A 17,089-nucleotide genomic window follows, 5' to 3' on the forward strand; every position below is an offset into this window, starting at 1 on the left:
AAAGAGAGGAACTTGCCACTGCCCAACAAGATATTGAATGCTTGAAGGGTGAATTGGAGCAAGCCAAAGAAACGGCTCGTACCATCAAGGAAACTGTTGATGCTGAGTCACTTGCTTCCTTCAACAAGGGGGTTGAAGAAACAGAAGCCCACCTAGTTGAAGAATTTGCTGAAGTATGCAGGGAATACTGTCAACAGGTATGAACAGAAGCCTTTAATGTTGCTGGGGTCCCTACTACTTCCGAGTGGAGAAAAGCTGAAAACATGTGGATTCCCCCAGACATTCACGGGATTGAAGCCTTGCCTCCTCCAACTACCTCTAAGTCAGCACCTTTTATCCAAACCTTGGCAATCCAGGACCCACTTCCACCCATTAAAGCGTCCACAAGCCCTGATCAGACTATAGCCTAGGACGAGAAGACTAACAAGGGTTTGAACAAGAAAATTGACCAGGTTGACCCTTCACTTAGGGCGAAAGACAAAGGAAAACAAATCATGACCTCGTCCGAGGTGAAATCTTCCACTGTTCCTCTTGTTATCAAGGAAGTGGCTCCTCAGTCCAAGGAAACTGGTCAGAAAGGGGCAGAGAACAAATCAAAGGAAGTAGAGACCAAGTCCCAAGAGAACCCTCCTGTGAAGGCTAAGACATGAGCAGCTGGGAACCCTCTCTCTTCCGATCTGTTGTTTAAATTCCAGATAGAACCTCTTAGTTTCTATATGTTTTTTTTTTGTTTTTTTTTTTAATGTAATCAAGTACATTCTTAATGACAAGTTTAAGATTTTGATTTTCACTTCCATACGAATTTCAAGCATTGGGAATGTTTAATTCTTACTTTTACTGCAATTACTGTGCATAATATGAATGAGTTAGTGCATAAAGGAATAAGATAGGTCTTAACAATGCCTTAAATAGTAACAACAGTATGTTCTTGAGATACTTTCATCTTTTGAACTTATGCATTCAATAAATAATTTATATGTTGAAACTATGTTAGGCAACAACAAATAGTTAAGCATATAGAAGAATACATTAACTTAACATAGCCAAAGTCTTGAAACTAAACTTCACGTGAAACATAGGCACAAAATAACTCACAAACCTTAGCCGAATACATGGTCCGAGAACTAAATATATCCCAAGTTCTGCTCGGTCCTTAGAAAGTTGGATAGAAGCGTTAAATTCTTCAAAGTAAATGATCCTAGGACTAGGCATAACTATTGGTTCTTTCTTTAATATTTAATGAAAATATCAATTTCTACAAGGTACATGGTTCGAGGAGCCAGGCATGACCAAATTTATGTTTGATACTTATTAAAGATGAATTGACATGTAATTTATCCAAAGTAGATGATCCGAGAACCAGACGTAACTAAGGTTCTGTTTAACACTTAATAAAAATATCAATTTCTACAAGGTATGTGGTCCGAGGATCCATACATGACCAAGTTTCTGTTTGATACTTATAAAGATGAATTGACATGTTAATTTCCCCAAAGTAGATAATCCGAGGACCAGACGTAACTAAGGTTTTGTTTAACACTTAATCAAAATATCAATTTCTACAAGGTATATGGTCCAAAGAACCAGACATGACCAAGTTTCTGTTTGATACTTATAAAGATGAATTGACATGTTAATTTTTCCAAAGTAGATGATCCGAGGACTAGATGTAACTAAGGTTTTGTTTAACACTTAATAAAAATATCAATTTCTACAAGGTATGTGGTCCGAGGATCCATATATGACCAAGTTTCTGTTTGATACTTATTAAAGAGAATTAACATGTTAATTTCTCCAAAGTAGATGATCCAAGGACCAGACGTAACTAAGGTTCTGTTTAACACTTAATAAAAATATCAATTTCTACAAGGTATGTGGTCGGAGGAGCCAGGCATTACCAAGTTTCTATTTGATACTTAGGTAAATGAACTAGAAATCTACACAACATGATATTAACAGGAAAAAAAATAGCAGAAGTGCTTTTTCATTAATAATAATACCTTCGTAGGTTATTTACATTCTAGGGACGTTGTACAACTTTTTCATCTAAGTCTGCAAGATAATATGCCCCTATACCAGCTATTGACGTAATACAATAAGGTCCCTCCCAGTTAGATCCTAATTTTTCCCATGCTGGGTTCTTGGCTGTACCCATGACTTTTCTTAAGACCAAATCCCCAGGGGCTAATGGCCTCAACTTCACATGGGAATTGTATCCTTGTTTAAGTTTTTGCTGATTATAAGCCAACTGAACCATAGCATTCTCTCGTCGTTCCTCAACCAGGTCTAAGCCCTTTTCCAGTAAGCTGTCATTAATGCTAGGGATGAAGGAGCTCGTTTTAACGTTGAAAACCCTGTTTCCAAAGGGATTATAGCCTCAGCTCCATAAGTCATAGAGAAAGGTGTCTCTCTAGTGGATCTTTGAGGTGTAGTTCGATACGTCCACAAAACGTGCGACAATTCTTCTACCCATCTCCCTTTGGAATCATCTAGCCTTTTCTTCAGTCCACTGACTATAAATTTGTTTACGGCCTTGGCTTGACCATTTCCTTGCAGATAAGCTGGAGTGAAATATCTATTCGTGATGCCCAAATCACCACAATATCTTCTGAAGGCTTTACTATCAAACTGCAAACCATTATCTGAAATAAGAGTATGAGGGATTCCAAACCTAGTGACAATATTCTTTTAGACAAACTTCTTTGCATCCACATCCCTGATGTTTGACAACGGTTTAGCTTCAACCCACTTAGTGAAGTAATTTGTTCCGACAAGCAACCATCTTCTATTCCTTGCTGCCTTTGGGAAAGGTCCTACAATGTCTAAGCCCCATTGAGCAAAAGGCCAAGGACTAGACAGAGGATTAAGGACACCCCCAGGTTGATGAATATTAGGAGCATACATCTGACACTGGTCGCACTTTCTTGCATAGTCTTGTACTTCTCTTTGCATATCGGGCCATCAATATCCCTAGGTAAGAGCTCTATGTGCCAAAGACCTTCCTCCTGTGTGACTTCCACAGATCCCTTCATGCAACTTCTCCAAAAGTAACTTCGTTACTTTAGGATGCACACACAGCAAATATGGTCCTGAAAAAGAGTGTTTGTACAACTTTTGATTCTCGGATAACCAAAACCGAGGTGCCTTCCTACGTATTTTGTCCGCCTTAGATTTCTCCTCGGGCAGAACATCACTCCTAAGGAAGGACACTATAGGGTCCATCCAACTAGGTCCTACCCTTATCTGTTGAACTCGAATGATGTCAACACTCATTCCACTAGGTTTGAATAAATCCTTAACGAGGATAACCCAAGGTAGAATTTGTGTCGAGGACGTTGCAAGGGTAGCTAAGGAATCAGCATAGGTATTCATACTCCTTGAAACATGCAACAAGATAAAATATTCAAATTTTGATTGCAAATACCTAACTTGGGTCAAATATTCTTGCATTCTTGGATCTCTGGCCTCCAATGTCCCTTCTACTTAGCCTACGACTAATTGCGAATCCGAGAACATTTGCACTGATTTTCCCCCCATTTTCTGAACCATATCCATTCCAACCAATAAAGCCTCATATTCCTCCTCATTATTGGTAGCCAAGAACCCCAATCTTAAGGACTTCTCAAACGTAAGCCCCTCCTGAGACACTAGAACTAGTCCCACTCCAGACCCTCTTTGATTCGCTACTCCATCGACATATACCTTCTATGCCGCAGGCTTCTCACACGAAATCATGCCAACTGATTTTTCATCCATGTCTAGCCCTTTGGCATTATTTTCTAATGAAGGCTCAGCAAACTCCGCGACCAAGTCAGCAAGCACTTGACCCTTCATGGAGGTGCGAGGCATATACTTAATATCAAAAGCCCCCGAGATGGTGCCCCATTTAGCAATCCTACCCGTATAATCAGCACTTTGGAGTATAGATTTAAGAGGAAGTTGAGTTAGAACCACCACCGTATGAGATTGAAAGTAATGGGCAAGTTTACGTGTAGCGTGTACCACTGCTAGGATTGCTTTTTCCAAGGGTAGATAATGCACCTCGGCCTCATGCAAAGACTTGCTCACGTAATAAACTGGCCTCTGTATAGTATTATCAACCCGTATTAGAACCAAACTAACAGCGTGGTGAGCCACCACAATATATGCAAACAAAACTTCATCAATTTTCGGCCGAGACGTAATAGGTGGGCGTGAAAGATATTCCTTAAGCTGTTGAAAAGCTAGTGCACATTCCTCGGTCCACTCAAATCCCTTCCACTTATTCAGCAGCTAGAAGAAAGGCTTACACCTGTCTGCTGACCGTGAAATAAATCGGTTAAAGGCAGTGGTCATCCTTGTCAACCTTTGAACTTCTTTTGGATTCTGAGGAGGTTGTAAGCTATTAATTGCCTTAACCTGAGCAGGATTGACTTCGATTCCTCTGTGTGTTACCATATAACCCAAGAACTTGCCAGACCCCACCCCAAAGGAGCACTTGGAAGCATTAAGGTGTAACTTGTACCTTCTTAGTGTGTGAAAAGTATCACTCAAGACTGATATATGCATAGAAACCATTTTACACTTCACCACCATGTCATCCACATACACTTCAATTGTTTTTCCCAACTGAGGCTCAAACATTCTGGTCATCATCCTTTGATAGGTAGTTCCTGCATTCTTCAAGCCGAAAGACATCACCTTGTAATGATAATTCCCTGTAGAAGTGACAAAGACCATTTTCTCCTGATCCTCCAAAGCCATGGGTATTTGGTGGTAACCCTGAAAAGCATCTAAAAAACTCATCCGAAGATGCCCTACAATGGCATCTACCAACTAATCTATGCGAGACATTGGGAATGAATCTTTAGGACAAGCCTTGTTCAAATTTGTGAAGCCTACACAAACTCTCCATTTTCCATTCTTCTTCTTCACTACCACTGTGTGAGCCAACCACTCTGGATAAACACCTCTTTGATAGCACCAGCCTTCTTGAGCTTAAGCACCTCTTCCTTGACAGCTTCAGTATGCTCCTTGGATGAGCGCTGAGGTGGCTACCTCTTCGGCACCACAGATAGATTGGCATTCAAATGATGACAAATGAAATTTGGATCAACCCTCGGGGCTTCATAAGCATTCCACGTAAATACATCCATATTCCTTGTCAAAAATGCGACCAGCTCCTCCTTCTCTAGAGGTGGCAGCTGAATTCCCACCTGAAAGAATTTCTCAAGATCATTGTTGATAAAAACCTTTTCCAATTCTTCACACGCATGCTCTTCTACCTCGGCCATACTAAGGGTAGCCGAGGACATTAATTGCTATGAACCCCCTTCAGCTGAGGCCGATGACTTTTGCCCAGTCTGACGCAGAATTGCAGCCGTTATACACTGTCTAGCCACAGATTGACTCTCAATGATTTCCTCGATCAGTCCTCCAGAGGGGAACTTCACCTTGACATGAAGAGTTGAAGAAACAATAGCACCCAGAGCATGCAGCCAAGGCCTTGCCAAAAGGGCTGTGTAGGGAGAATAGGCATCTACCACAATAAAATCTACATTTATAACCTCCGGACCCGATTGTACAGGTAGCCGAATTTGCCCTTTTGGAATGATAGCTTTTTCTTCAAAGCTTATAAGCGGTGAATCATAAGCCATAAGATCCCCAAGCTTCAGGTTGAGCCCCTTAAACAAGTCAGGATACATAATGTCAGCCCCACTACCTGCTTGCTCACTCTTAAGTGCAGGAGATCGTAGCAATATAATTCTCGGAGTACCGAGGTCGAACCACAAGAAGCATGGTAAATTCAAAGACAATATAATTAAACAACAATTTAGGTGAAGAAGAAAAGTACTTTTGCTAGGTGATTATTAACAAGAATAATAATACAAACTGATTTAATTCAATAATGTAAATACTAGGGCATCGGGGTGTTTCTCTATATCGATATGAGATTCTTTGTGATCTAAGAAAATATCTATTTCATAATCGATTGTTCCTATACAATTAAAAACTTATGATTCGGTTGAACTGAGACAATTCAAGAACGCATGATAACCTCGATTAATAATGCGGTTAGAAAAGTTTTTCTTGAAAAACCCATTTACTTTAAAATTTGATTTCTATTTGAAACTATTAGAAATTCATCTAAACAATAAGAAAAATATGATTGAACTTATTGAAAGCTTGGAAGAACTAATACCTCAAAAGAAATCTAATTGAACAATCAAATATGTCGTTGATAAAACCCTAGAAAGAATCACATTGAATATTCATACCGTATAGAAGAAACATAACCCCTAACCCTAGCAAAGAGTTTAGGCTGCCATTAGAGAAAGGAAAATACAAATTTTCTCTGCCCAAAATTCGTTCTACCAGCCTCCCTTCAAAACCCTAATGTCTAAGTGTCCAAAGAAAATAAAATTTTTACTATTTTAATTTCCGTCCAAGTTTACAGCGGTTACTTGTGAGTTAATTTCGGCCTTCAAAACTTGTGAATTTTGAAAACCTCAAAACTGAAAAGTTGTAGATAATTAAGTCATGGTTCCAACCCATCTGACCTTGTGTCAATTGGAGTTTTTATGAGAGAGATATGACCAAAATACTGATCAGTGCTCAAATCAAATTTTTCCTGTTCAGATTCTACCTCTTTGGTTTCTTTCCTTATTTGAAGCTTCCAATCAGAGTAGATGATCCAAGCATTCTAGTTGCACCTCCTTAGACATTTAAGCATGGTCCTTTAGCTCTACTTTAATTCTATTTTGGCCTCTATTCTCTCACAAATTCCTGTAAACTCATCTTTCTTACATGATTTCCTGAAAGTAGAAAATTACACACAATGAATGACATCTTATTCAAGAAATTATGTAAAGATAAATAATAGGGACTAATGCAAATCATGGCTTAATTATAAAAATTAAGCATAGTAATAAGGAGATAACGCCCACATAAATATATAATAAGTATACATTTTAAGGCGTTATCACTACCCTGGTCTACCATTACCCTTTTCACGTCATAGGCCCCAATCCTAATCGTAACAACCAAAGCATCGTCATGCGGTTGGATAGCCCCAACCTTATCTTCTTCCGATAAACCTAGGATAGGTGGAGTGTTCCCTTTTATCCTTTTCGGCTTAGAATGATACTCCTTGACAAGGGTTCGTGACACCGATATCACCCTAGTAGGGCAAGAACTTGTCCTTCCTGGAGCAGCAAAAATAACGTTGATCGTACCTAAGGGAGGCCTTGAAGCATTATTGCCTTGATTTACTGAGCCTGAATGATCTCCCTGCCCATTGGACCGATATAAGAATTGCTTCAACCTTCCCTCCCTAACCAACTGTTTCAAATGATTCCATAAGGTTCTACAATTCTTAGTGGTATGACCTCTCTCTTGATGATAATGACAGTGAAGGTTCTGATTATGCTTCATGGGGTCTCCTGCCATTTTGTTGGGCCATTTAAAATATGATTCATAACGGATCTTCTCCAATATTTGTTGCACAGGTTCATGAAACACAATATTCACTGCCTGAGGAGTGGCTAAACCAGATTGCCTAGCGAAATCTCTCCTCGGCCGATTGTTATTGTATCTATCCGACCTGAAATCCCTCCTCTCTTGGAGGATAACCTTCGCCTTCCCCTTACCTTGCTGCTGATCTTCCTCAACCTGTTTGTACTCATCAATATGATCCATAAGTCGACGCACACTCCGTACAGGCTTCTTAGTCAGAGATTTCCTTAAGTCGTGCTCAGTTGGAAGGCCCACCTTGAAAGTGTTAATCGTCACCTCATCAAAATCACCATCAATTTCATCAAACATCTCCCAGTATCTATTAGGATATATGTTTTCAAGGTCTCTCCCTCCCTCATGGCCATGGACAATAATGAGTCCAAAGGCCGAGGAACTCTACTGCAGGTGATGAAACGAGACCAAATGCCCTAGTGAGTTCCCTGAATGAATCTATAGAACCCGCCTTCAGGCCATTAAACCATCTCATCGCAACAGGTCCCAAGCTAGAAGGGAAGACTTTGCACATTAAAGTTTCATTTTTAGAGTGTACTACCATCCTCTGATTGAAATGACTCACGTGTTCCACAGGGTTTGTTCAGCCATTATAAATGGTGAACGTGGGCTGAGTGAACCGTCGTGGAAGCTTCCCCTTCTCGACCTTACGTGTGAAAGGTGACTTGGAGATTTGGTGCAACACTCTGCTCATAGCATCATTTTCCAGGCCCCTGGAAGAAGGCTTCTTACCCTTATGACCACGAAGATCATCCTCCTCATAGGAAAAAGTCTCACTAGGAGGAGTTCTTGACTTGGGCCTATAACCACTACCTTGGGAATCTTCAGAGGAAGGATAAGAAAATGAGGGTGTTCACCGTCGTCTTGCATGGCGCAGCTTCTTCACCAGATGGTCAATCTCTTTCTGCATGGCCTTAGCATCGTCCTCGCGAGGGATTCTGCTTCCTCCCCTTGAATGACTCCTAGCGGTATGCCTTGTGTGGACACTGCCCTCCCGATCTCTTTCCTGTTCAAGACGTTGAAAGTGGTCTTCTTGCTGGGACCCCATAGATTCTGCATGGCGTGGACTTGAGCCTACCATCACACTATCAGTCCTTCAACAAGATTTCCCACAGACGGCGCCAATTATAAGGACACAATTTGCACCCATACCCAAACGTGTGTAGGGCTAGGCCTAAATAGCCTTATACAATGAAATTTGTAAAGCGTGGGCTTGAAATCTAGGTTTTATGGATATTGGATAACAAGTATGGTGGACTAGATTGCCAATACATGCATAATGGAATGGTTTTATGACAAAAACTCTCCTCGTACGCTGGCCGAGGATGTCTTGTATTACTCTTTCTCCTTTCCACAATAAATTACAGTTGAAGGTAATGGATACAGTATTTTTCTCTTTCTTTTTTCAGATCCCCCTCCTTGAATGCCATTCTTTTTCTTTTATATCATCTTCCTTCCTTCTACCATCCTCCACGTATAACCAGATCACCAATTTAGATACTTGTCCCATCCACCGTCTTCTTGAAGCCCTCAAACAACAGTTGTAACACTGTCCACCACTGTCCAAAGGTCATTTTTCCATTAATGCGGCCAGAGAGGTAGGTGCAAAGTCTTTAATGCGATGGTAGCAGCTTTTTCTAAGATATTCTTTCTTCACTCCTTCTTCCTGTGCTCATGTGGAACATATCCTCCCTCATCAGACCTTTTAGAAATCTCTTACGTACACCAGGATGTATGGCACGACCTTTATCTCATGGAGCCGAGGAGATCTCTCTCGGACCATTTCCACCAATTTCTCTCGCAACAATTTGCTTGTGGACCTTTATATCCAGTATAGTCATTATCACTGAGACCTCCTCGGACGAGTTAATATCCTCGGATCAAGCCCAAGGCCCACAAACACACTCTGACTCTTTGGCCCCCCACAGTCATTTTTCAAAAATCATTTTTTATAAAACTATTTCATTTTCTCATGTTTAGTAGCAATGTTAAATGAGTTGAAAAATAATGTCATAACTCATAACTTCTCTTATTTAGGTTGATGTAAGATATAATTGTTTTAAAAAAAAAAATTAGTAGAAAACAATCTATAAAAATAAGCCATAGTTTTTATGTTGACTAAAAATAAGCCATAGTTTTTCTTTGACTCATTTTTCCTAATGCTACTAAATATTAGAAAATATGAAAAAATTATCTTTACATAAAGTTTTTCATTGAAACAAACGGAGCGTTAAATACGTTTAAATTAGTCAATTAATTATGATTTATTTTTTTTAATAATATCTTCTTCATTTATATACAACAATTTTATAATTATGTAATTTAAATTTTATTATTAAATTACGTTTTTCATATATATATATATATATATATATATATATATATATTGTTGTTTAATGCAATCTATATTATATGTTCTACTTACATAAAACTTATGAAAATAGTAAATATTTTTAAATAATACATGTATTATTTAATCTGCAAATTTTACATTATATCCTTATAAAATAATTATATTACATTTTTTAATGCATAGGTTTACGACTAGTTCCTATTTAATCATAGTATGCTCAACAGTTAAATGGCATTAATCTTACATTTCCACAATGTCCCAAGGGTTGAGTCCCATTTTATCTTTGGCAAGGTTGGATTTAGTAAGCCTTGCTTGCCATTGTTTAATCTTTATATGAAATAGTGATGCAATTAAGTGTGCGTTTGGTAGAGATTAAAAATGAAAATTATTTCATTATTCAGCTTATTTTTGCTACATTCATTATTTCACTGCACTTTTTAGTACTATTCATGAACCTACTGTATTATTTCAACTAACTTTTACTTTTATCTACTGTACTTTCAGCAATAATTATTCAGTTTCAGCAAAATAAATGATATCCAAACACACCCTAAGTCAAAACACAATTGGTAGAAAAGGCATCAGGGCTCATATTTGAAATTTGTTTGTAGAATCGGTTTCTGATGACACGACATATAATCCAAGCTGATATCATCATTAAGCACAAATGGTCTACGCCATTTCTCAAGGACAATTTCCCAGATGATTAATAATTCCAGAACTCAGAAACACTAAGTGATTGATATGAAAAATAGTTCCCAAATTTCTTTTTCTGTGAGCATCTGATTTAAGCACTTCAATGTCCAGCCGTAAATCTTTATTATTCAATCACCTCCATCCTTTGCTAGTGAAGCATCTTGGTCCTTTAAGTAGACCTCCCCATTGCTTTTATCTCTTTCTTCTCTCCACAACCACAAGAGTTGCATCAACCCACCATTTGCCAAATGCAAAAGAAAAACTCGTGCTTGTAATGCAAAATATGTAGAGAGAAACTTAATAAGAACAAAGAAGCTAGCAATGCCTAGAAGTTGCCACTTCAAACCTTTGTCCTGTCACACACATGCAGCAAGAAAATGTGTAATATATAAAAAAAAAATGCATGATATAATAAAAAAGATGTAAAGCTGATGAGAAGAATGCAAAGTGAAGTATACCTCTGAGTGGTGAAATAGTTCTTGTGATGTCTCTTTGATAAAATCAGTCATCAAGCAGCCAACAAAGAGACCAAAAGGAATGATCAGTTCTTGGTTTCTAGAGAATGAAAATATGACATCTGATAAGGAACTAAAAATGAACAACGTAATAAGAGTCCACTTTAATCCTTTTTGTCCAAGAAAAATAAGTCGCTCAAGCAGTATATCCTCTGCTTTCTTCCATGGGATTTCTTTAACTGAGTCAGGGATGACTTCCCATAACTTCTTCCTCACAATATTGATCTGCGTCTTGAATTTATTTGGGTCACTAAATTCTCTCATTGATAATTTCATAGAACATGTGGGGAAGGTTTGGTAATGGACACATGATCTTGAGTGCCTTTGTAACTGACAGTGAAGATGCTTAATCTGTACAGAGAGCACAAAATATCATTCTGAATAAAGCTCCTCGGGAGGTAAATTCAAGTTCCCACCAATTAATTATAAATGTCAGGCTCTTTTAAAGGCATAGATACTCTTCACGAAAATTCACTTCAAAAATAGATAGAGAACTCTGCTCAAGAAATCAACTTTGAGGGCACTGAATTATTTAGGAGGTTCAAACTTGTGAGATCCAAAAGCAAATGTACATACCAAGTCAAATCTGCACGGAATGTCTGATTACAACTTTAGGAGAGATTAGCAAATCACCAGTACTTTGCTAATATCTAAAAATTATAGTACTTACAAATGGATACCAGTTATCTGGAAAGTACACATTCACCTTAAAATTAACACTACAAAAATCAATATATTATGACCATGTTTTCTGAACATTCAAGAAACAAACAGGAATCTAAACACAAGAGAGTAACAACAAACACCATGAGTATGAGCAAGCTCACCAAAGCACAGCTTCGAATTGATTCCCAATTCCTTCAAGGGATGTTTCAATTTTATTTATTTATTTATTTAAAAAAAGGTTGTGCCCAATACACAAGGTCCCGCTTCTACGAGGTTTGTAGGAGGCAGTTGGTGGACATCCTTAGCCCCAATAAACGTTGCAATTAAAAAAAAAAAAAAAAAACCCATATAGTATGCAGCCTTTCTCAGATTAAATTCCTTAAACATAATAGCTGTCATTTTTTTTTTTTTTTTTTTTTTTTGGCTTAAAACAAGTGAGGGATTTGAGCCCAGGTTCGCCTACATGTTATAACTAGGTAAGGCCATTGAGCTACAAGGCTCTAGACATAATAGTTGTAATTTTAAAAGCAATGAGCTGTTCTTGAAACTTATAGCAAGAATTCTAAATGAGGTGAAACAATTGCATTCATATAAAAATAATTGAGCTGTGCCTGTGGCAATTCAAGCAATCCCACATATAACCCATTAATCATTTCTCTCTATACGTTGTTACCATTACTTTTTGCTATCACAGAAATCCACAGCAAAAAAAAAATCTTCCAATTAGCAATCACAAAAAATTCTGTAGCTGAACATTTCGAACCCCATTTCTAAAAAACACTAATAAGTGCAAACGGTACAACGTTTTTCAGTTTATGAGTTGCAACTAAATACTAACTAAACTTATAGTACAAGAAAGTTCCATAAAGTTCAGAGCCAACCCAAAGAAACACACACACACACACAGTTTTCGCAACAAAAAAAAAAAAAAAAGCCCAAGAGAAACTAAGAAAGTACCCGAAATTTCGAAGTTGGGGTTGGAGGCAATACTGTGGTAGTTGGAAGTGCCATTGCTAACACTGTCTTCATTTTTCACCTATGCTTTTTCCTCATCTTCCTCTGTCTCTCTCTCTCCCTCTTTTTCAAGGGTTTGGCAAACCTATGAGAATCAGCAATAGATTTTTTGGGTCAGCAATTTTCCTTCTTCGTTTCTGTTCTGGGCCTTCTGGGTTTTTTTTTTCCTTAAGTCCTAAAGGCACTGGGCTGCATCTATAACCAGTCTAGCTCAATGGGCCTTATATGGGGACCCAATTAACAATTAGGCCCTGAGGACTCTTCCCACCCAAAAACAAAATGCATTTTCAAACTTGGGTCCAATCAGAGATGCCGCATCACAGTGAATTGACATTTGGGCAACCAGCCTGGGAGGAATTTTTTTGGGGGTAAAAACCGATTGAAATTAGCAACAGTAACATAATTCAAAGGGCAAAACCTCTCCTAATACAGACCAAAAGTATCATAAAAGAGAAGCATACATTCACGACTATAAAAAAGAACTAGGTCACGATTTGCACCCGAGCTCTTCTTAGTTAGTGTATCTACATACTTGTTTGCTTCACGAAAGCAACGATTCATCTTTTTTGAAGAATTTTACTAATGACGGTCTTACAATCCATGATAAGAGATGCATGGTATAAATTACTTGGTAGGAATTTTTGTACTTAAAAAAAAATGCAGTTTAATATATAACTACTGTTATTGGGAATGTATGCATAAAATATAGTATTTGTTTTCATATTCCTAAGAAAATTCATATTAGTTATCAAGATCAAAGTTTGGGATCTCTTCTTTTTGAATTTCTTAATAATATATAAAGTTATCATCATATTGTGGCCGGGGACGCTACCATTATTGTATATACACTGTGCATCAAACTAGCTAGCCAAATCAATGAGACACAAATACAATTATATATAACTAAATACATTCCAGGAATTGTAATTTTCCCTTATATTACTTCTGACAACAGAATATAAGGCTACCGACGGCTCTACCATGTTGTCCTCGGAAACCTATAATTCCAAATATTAAACTCATTTGCAGTCATTATTCATTGTTTTTCGATTAAATATGATAATAATTTCATGATAAATAAAAGTTTGTGATCAGGTCCAAATTTAAGGTTAGGACAAAGTTACAAGAATTTTTCGTGTTAGTGAGTGTCACTATCATTATATCAAAGAAAGATATCCAAATTATGGATCATGTGAGTTTCATATAATATTGATTTGGGTATCATTATAGAATGAAAAAGTAGCAAAAGAAGTCGTCGTTTCGCTTTTGTCATGGCTAGGGCAAGTCTCTCTGTCACAGGCCTCAATTACGGGTGCTTTGTTTTTTAGTTTTTTTGGTGTTTATTATCGTCACCAAGTTGACAGAATGTGATTCACTAATTAAGTCAAGGTTTGCAAATCCTTGGTTTTTTGTTTAGAGCCTTTTGTGTTCTGCTTCTTCTTCGAGAAGGATATTCCTATTCCTTAATTAAATAGTTACTTTACAGTTTTACAGATAGTTATATATATATATGTGTGTGTGTGTGTGTGTGTGTGTGGGGGGTTACTTTTTATTTGTTTTGTTTCATTTTGTAATAGTTATTATTCTTAGAAATCATTAATTACCTTATATTTGACTGTCTCTTTCATATGCTGGAGCTTAATTATATGTGTGTTTATATGTCCTCCACAGTAGATATTCTAATACTAGTGAGCTAGAGAATTTCTTAGGGTAACTGTAGTAGTGATGCCTTATTAGTTCAGCTGAGCATGCGCAGTTGCACCCATTGATATGCTATATGTTAATATATCAATAAAATTTGGGACTCGAAAAAATTCCAGATTTTTCTCAAAGTAGTTGTGATTGAGCTAATAAAATAATGTTATACATGTCAAATTATTATTAATTTCCATTTAGACTCATTATTGATACTATTTTATTATCTACTATTTACAATTTGACAAATTAATTGCTGTGAAAAATTTGTAACTTTAGATTTATTGATATAAAAATGATATTACCGTTACTTTAAGTCTCTAATAACAATTTATCATATCAACAATTATGAAATTAACATCATGTTTCATATCCATAACATTACTTTTAATATATTTATTGTTTATTGATCTATTAAAAAAAGGAAAAAAGAAGAAAGAAGAAAGAAGGAAATAATCAATACAATAAAAATATCTTCAAGATATTGAAGGATTCCATATTCGGGCAAAAAAAGATTGGAGTTCTCTTGAGACCTTTTGGTGACTCGACTCTTGATTTCACTTTTTATTTTTGTTCATATCTTGTTAGTCGTGTCAGTGCTTAAAATACTATAGGCTATATTGCTTTACTTATTCAGTTATTCATCCCCTTTTTTCCTTGACTTTCTCAAAGCTACTGTGAAGCTAGGCTCCTTTTAATTAGCTTCCAAAGGAATATACCTATCATGCATGGCTCTCAAAGAAACCTATTTTACTATGATTGTCATATCATATTTGAACTCCCTTTTCTTTATTTGTTACTTGTAAATGATAAAGACTGGACCACCATCACCATGCATAGTCGTTATTAGGTTTCGGTTTGTATAATTCCACCTTTCTGACTTCATTACAAGCCATAAGGTAAATTAATTGATTCTAAAAGTTCACTGAAGCACACAGTCCATCACAAAATTAAAAGACCCATGTCCAAATTCCACCTTACTAAGACTTTAATGAACGCAAACATTGCCAACAAACTTCACAATTTAACATGAACAAGTTTCTTGAAGATCACTATATGTTATAAACAACAATAATTGAGATCATGAAAAAAAGGTAAAGTTACAATGAGGATGAAGAATTGTTTTATTGAATTGTTGATGTCATGCTGCATGCCCCCTGTTTTGCAAAACCAAGTTCCAAAGTGAGGGTCGAATTTAAAGTGGAATAATACATAATCATTCATGGCTTTTCATGGGTGGAAATGTATATCTATAATTAACTAAACAGTCTATACTGCGCATAGACCTTATATCCTAATTAATACACACAATGACACATCCGTGATACATAGCCTGCCAACGCACTCCCATGCATCTACACGAATACCTAGATAAATTTGATATTATGAGAAGTGAAAATTTATAGTTTTAATTATTATTATAGTTTGAAAATTTATAGTCTAAATTTTTTTTCTGATTGAACAGCAAACAGTGATATTTAGTTTTTATCTATTTACTTTTTTAAATATACTTACCAACAGATTCTGTCATTTTTTTCATCTCATTTAAATATTATTTCTTCATTCATTATTTATTCTTTTTTTAACAACTATACATCTTCTAACATTTTTTTATTCAATAGCAGATTATTATAATAGAAAATGATAGTGACGTTTTTAAGAATGCTGAGGGGAACACGCAACCTGTCAGCCAGGGTCATTAGGTTGCCACCTTTTTAGCATTCATAGCCATGCCCCTTACGCAGCAACGTTAAGTTGACGGATCACGTGGACGAGTCAGGGGTGACGACCTTGGCTGTAAGGTCTTTGGCTGACGTCCTTGGCTGATGGATCACGTTGGCGTACGTAAACTGACGACAGTATAGGAGGTACACGTGGGCTGACGACCTTGGCAGGTGAAGGCTGAAGGAGTAATCCAACTTTCATTTTTAGCCTATCTTGACTTCTGCTTATGTGAATATAAGGAAAGTTCTTGCGCTACACGTTCGACTTTAGTCAAGAAGATTCCTATAAGGAAAGGGCTCAATACAATAGGCAAAGATCCGCGAATTACTCTTTTAAAAAGGAAAGTACTTCTTCACCAAGGCGCATATTTCGGCCACATACCACTATATATACCCCAAGACCCTCATGACCCAAAGGTACGCACTATTACCTCAACTCTGGCACTCTAGGGTTGTTTTAAAGACTCTAACTTGATCGTCGGAGGGTCTTTGGCCGGCACCACACCGGTGCTCTCTGTCGATCACCTACTTTCTCTTCGCAGTGTTGCTTCAATCGGAGGAGTACTCGCGGCTTGCGGTGATTTCTTCGGCATCATCAGTTGGCGCCGTCTGTGGGAAAGAAGGTGAGACATTCAGCCTTGCTCTGTTCCTGAGACAAAAAGTTGTATGGTACTCACTCGATCGATGGCAACAATCAACAACCAAGGCGACGAACCGCATGCTACAGCGCTAGAAAGGCAAGTTCAGACGCTGGCTGCTGCCGTCGAGCGCCTTACTAAACAGAATCACGACTTAGAAGAACAACTACAAGGCGGTGACCGCGCACCAAAGTGCACCAGGGGAGGACCCGAGGAAGTAGCAAGCCCGGAAGGGAGGAATGCCGTCTCGAAGGTAGCACCGCACCAACAAGGCCGGAGCGG

The 17,089-nt window shown here is 37.6% G+C and overlaps 3 protein-coding genes across 3 annotated transcripts; all 3 read right to left on the bottom strand.

Moving 5' to 3' along the window:
- Window positions 1–1,916: 1,916 nt before the first annotated feature.
- Window positions 1,917–2,962, bottom strand: LOC142620237 (uncharacterized). Its single transcript, XM_075793637.1, has 4 exons — window positions 2,903–2,962; window positions 2,441–2,628; window positions 2,036–2,354; window positions 1,917–1,937 (listed from the first exon to the last, which is right to left on the bottom strand). The coding sequence occupies exons 1-4, from the start codon at window positions 2,960–2,962 to the stop codon at window positions 1,917–1,919; spliced, it is 588 nt and encodes a 195-aa protein (XP_075649752.1).
- Window positions 2,963–5,300: 2,338 nt separating this feature from the next.
- LOC142620238 (uncharacterized) lies at window positions 5,301–7,677 on the bottom strand. Its single transcript, XM_075793638.1, has 3 exons — window positions 7,612–7,677; window positions 6,985–7,320; window positions 5,301–5,663 (listed from the first exon to the last, which is right to left on the bottom strand). The coding sequence occupies exons 1-3, from the start codon at window positions 7,675–7,677 to the stop codon at window positions 5,301–5,303; spliced, it is 765 nt and encodes a 254-aa protein (XP_075649753.1).
- Window positions 7,678–10,425: 2,748 nt separating this feature from the next.
- On the bottom strand, window positions 10,426–12,860 carry LOC142618845 (uncharacterized). Its single transcript, XM_075791878.1, has 3 exons — window positions 12,694–12,860; window positions 11,014–11,421; window positions 10,426–10,908 (listed from the first exon to the last, which is right to left on the bottom strand). Exons 1-3 carry the CDS (start codon window positions 12,763–12,765, stop codon window positions 10,684–10,686), a joined length of 705 nt encoding a protein of 234 aa, XP_075647993.1. The 5' UTR covers window positions 12,766–12,860; the 3' UTR covers window positions 10,426–10,683.
- Between the last annotated feature and the right edge of the window lie 4,229 nt (window positions 12,861–17,089).

Source organism: Castanea sativa, chromosome 12 (assembly GCF_040712315.1).
Source record: "Castanea sativa cultivar Marrone di Chiusa Pesio chromosome 12, ASM4071231v1".
NCBI lineage: Eukaryota > Viridiplantae > Streptophyta > Magnoliopsida > Fagales > Fagaceae > Castanea > Castanea sativa.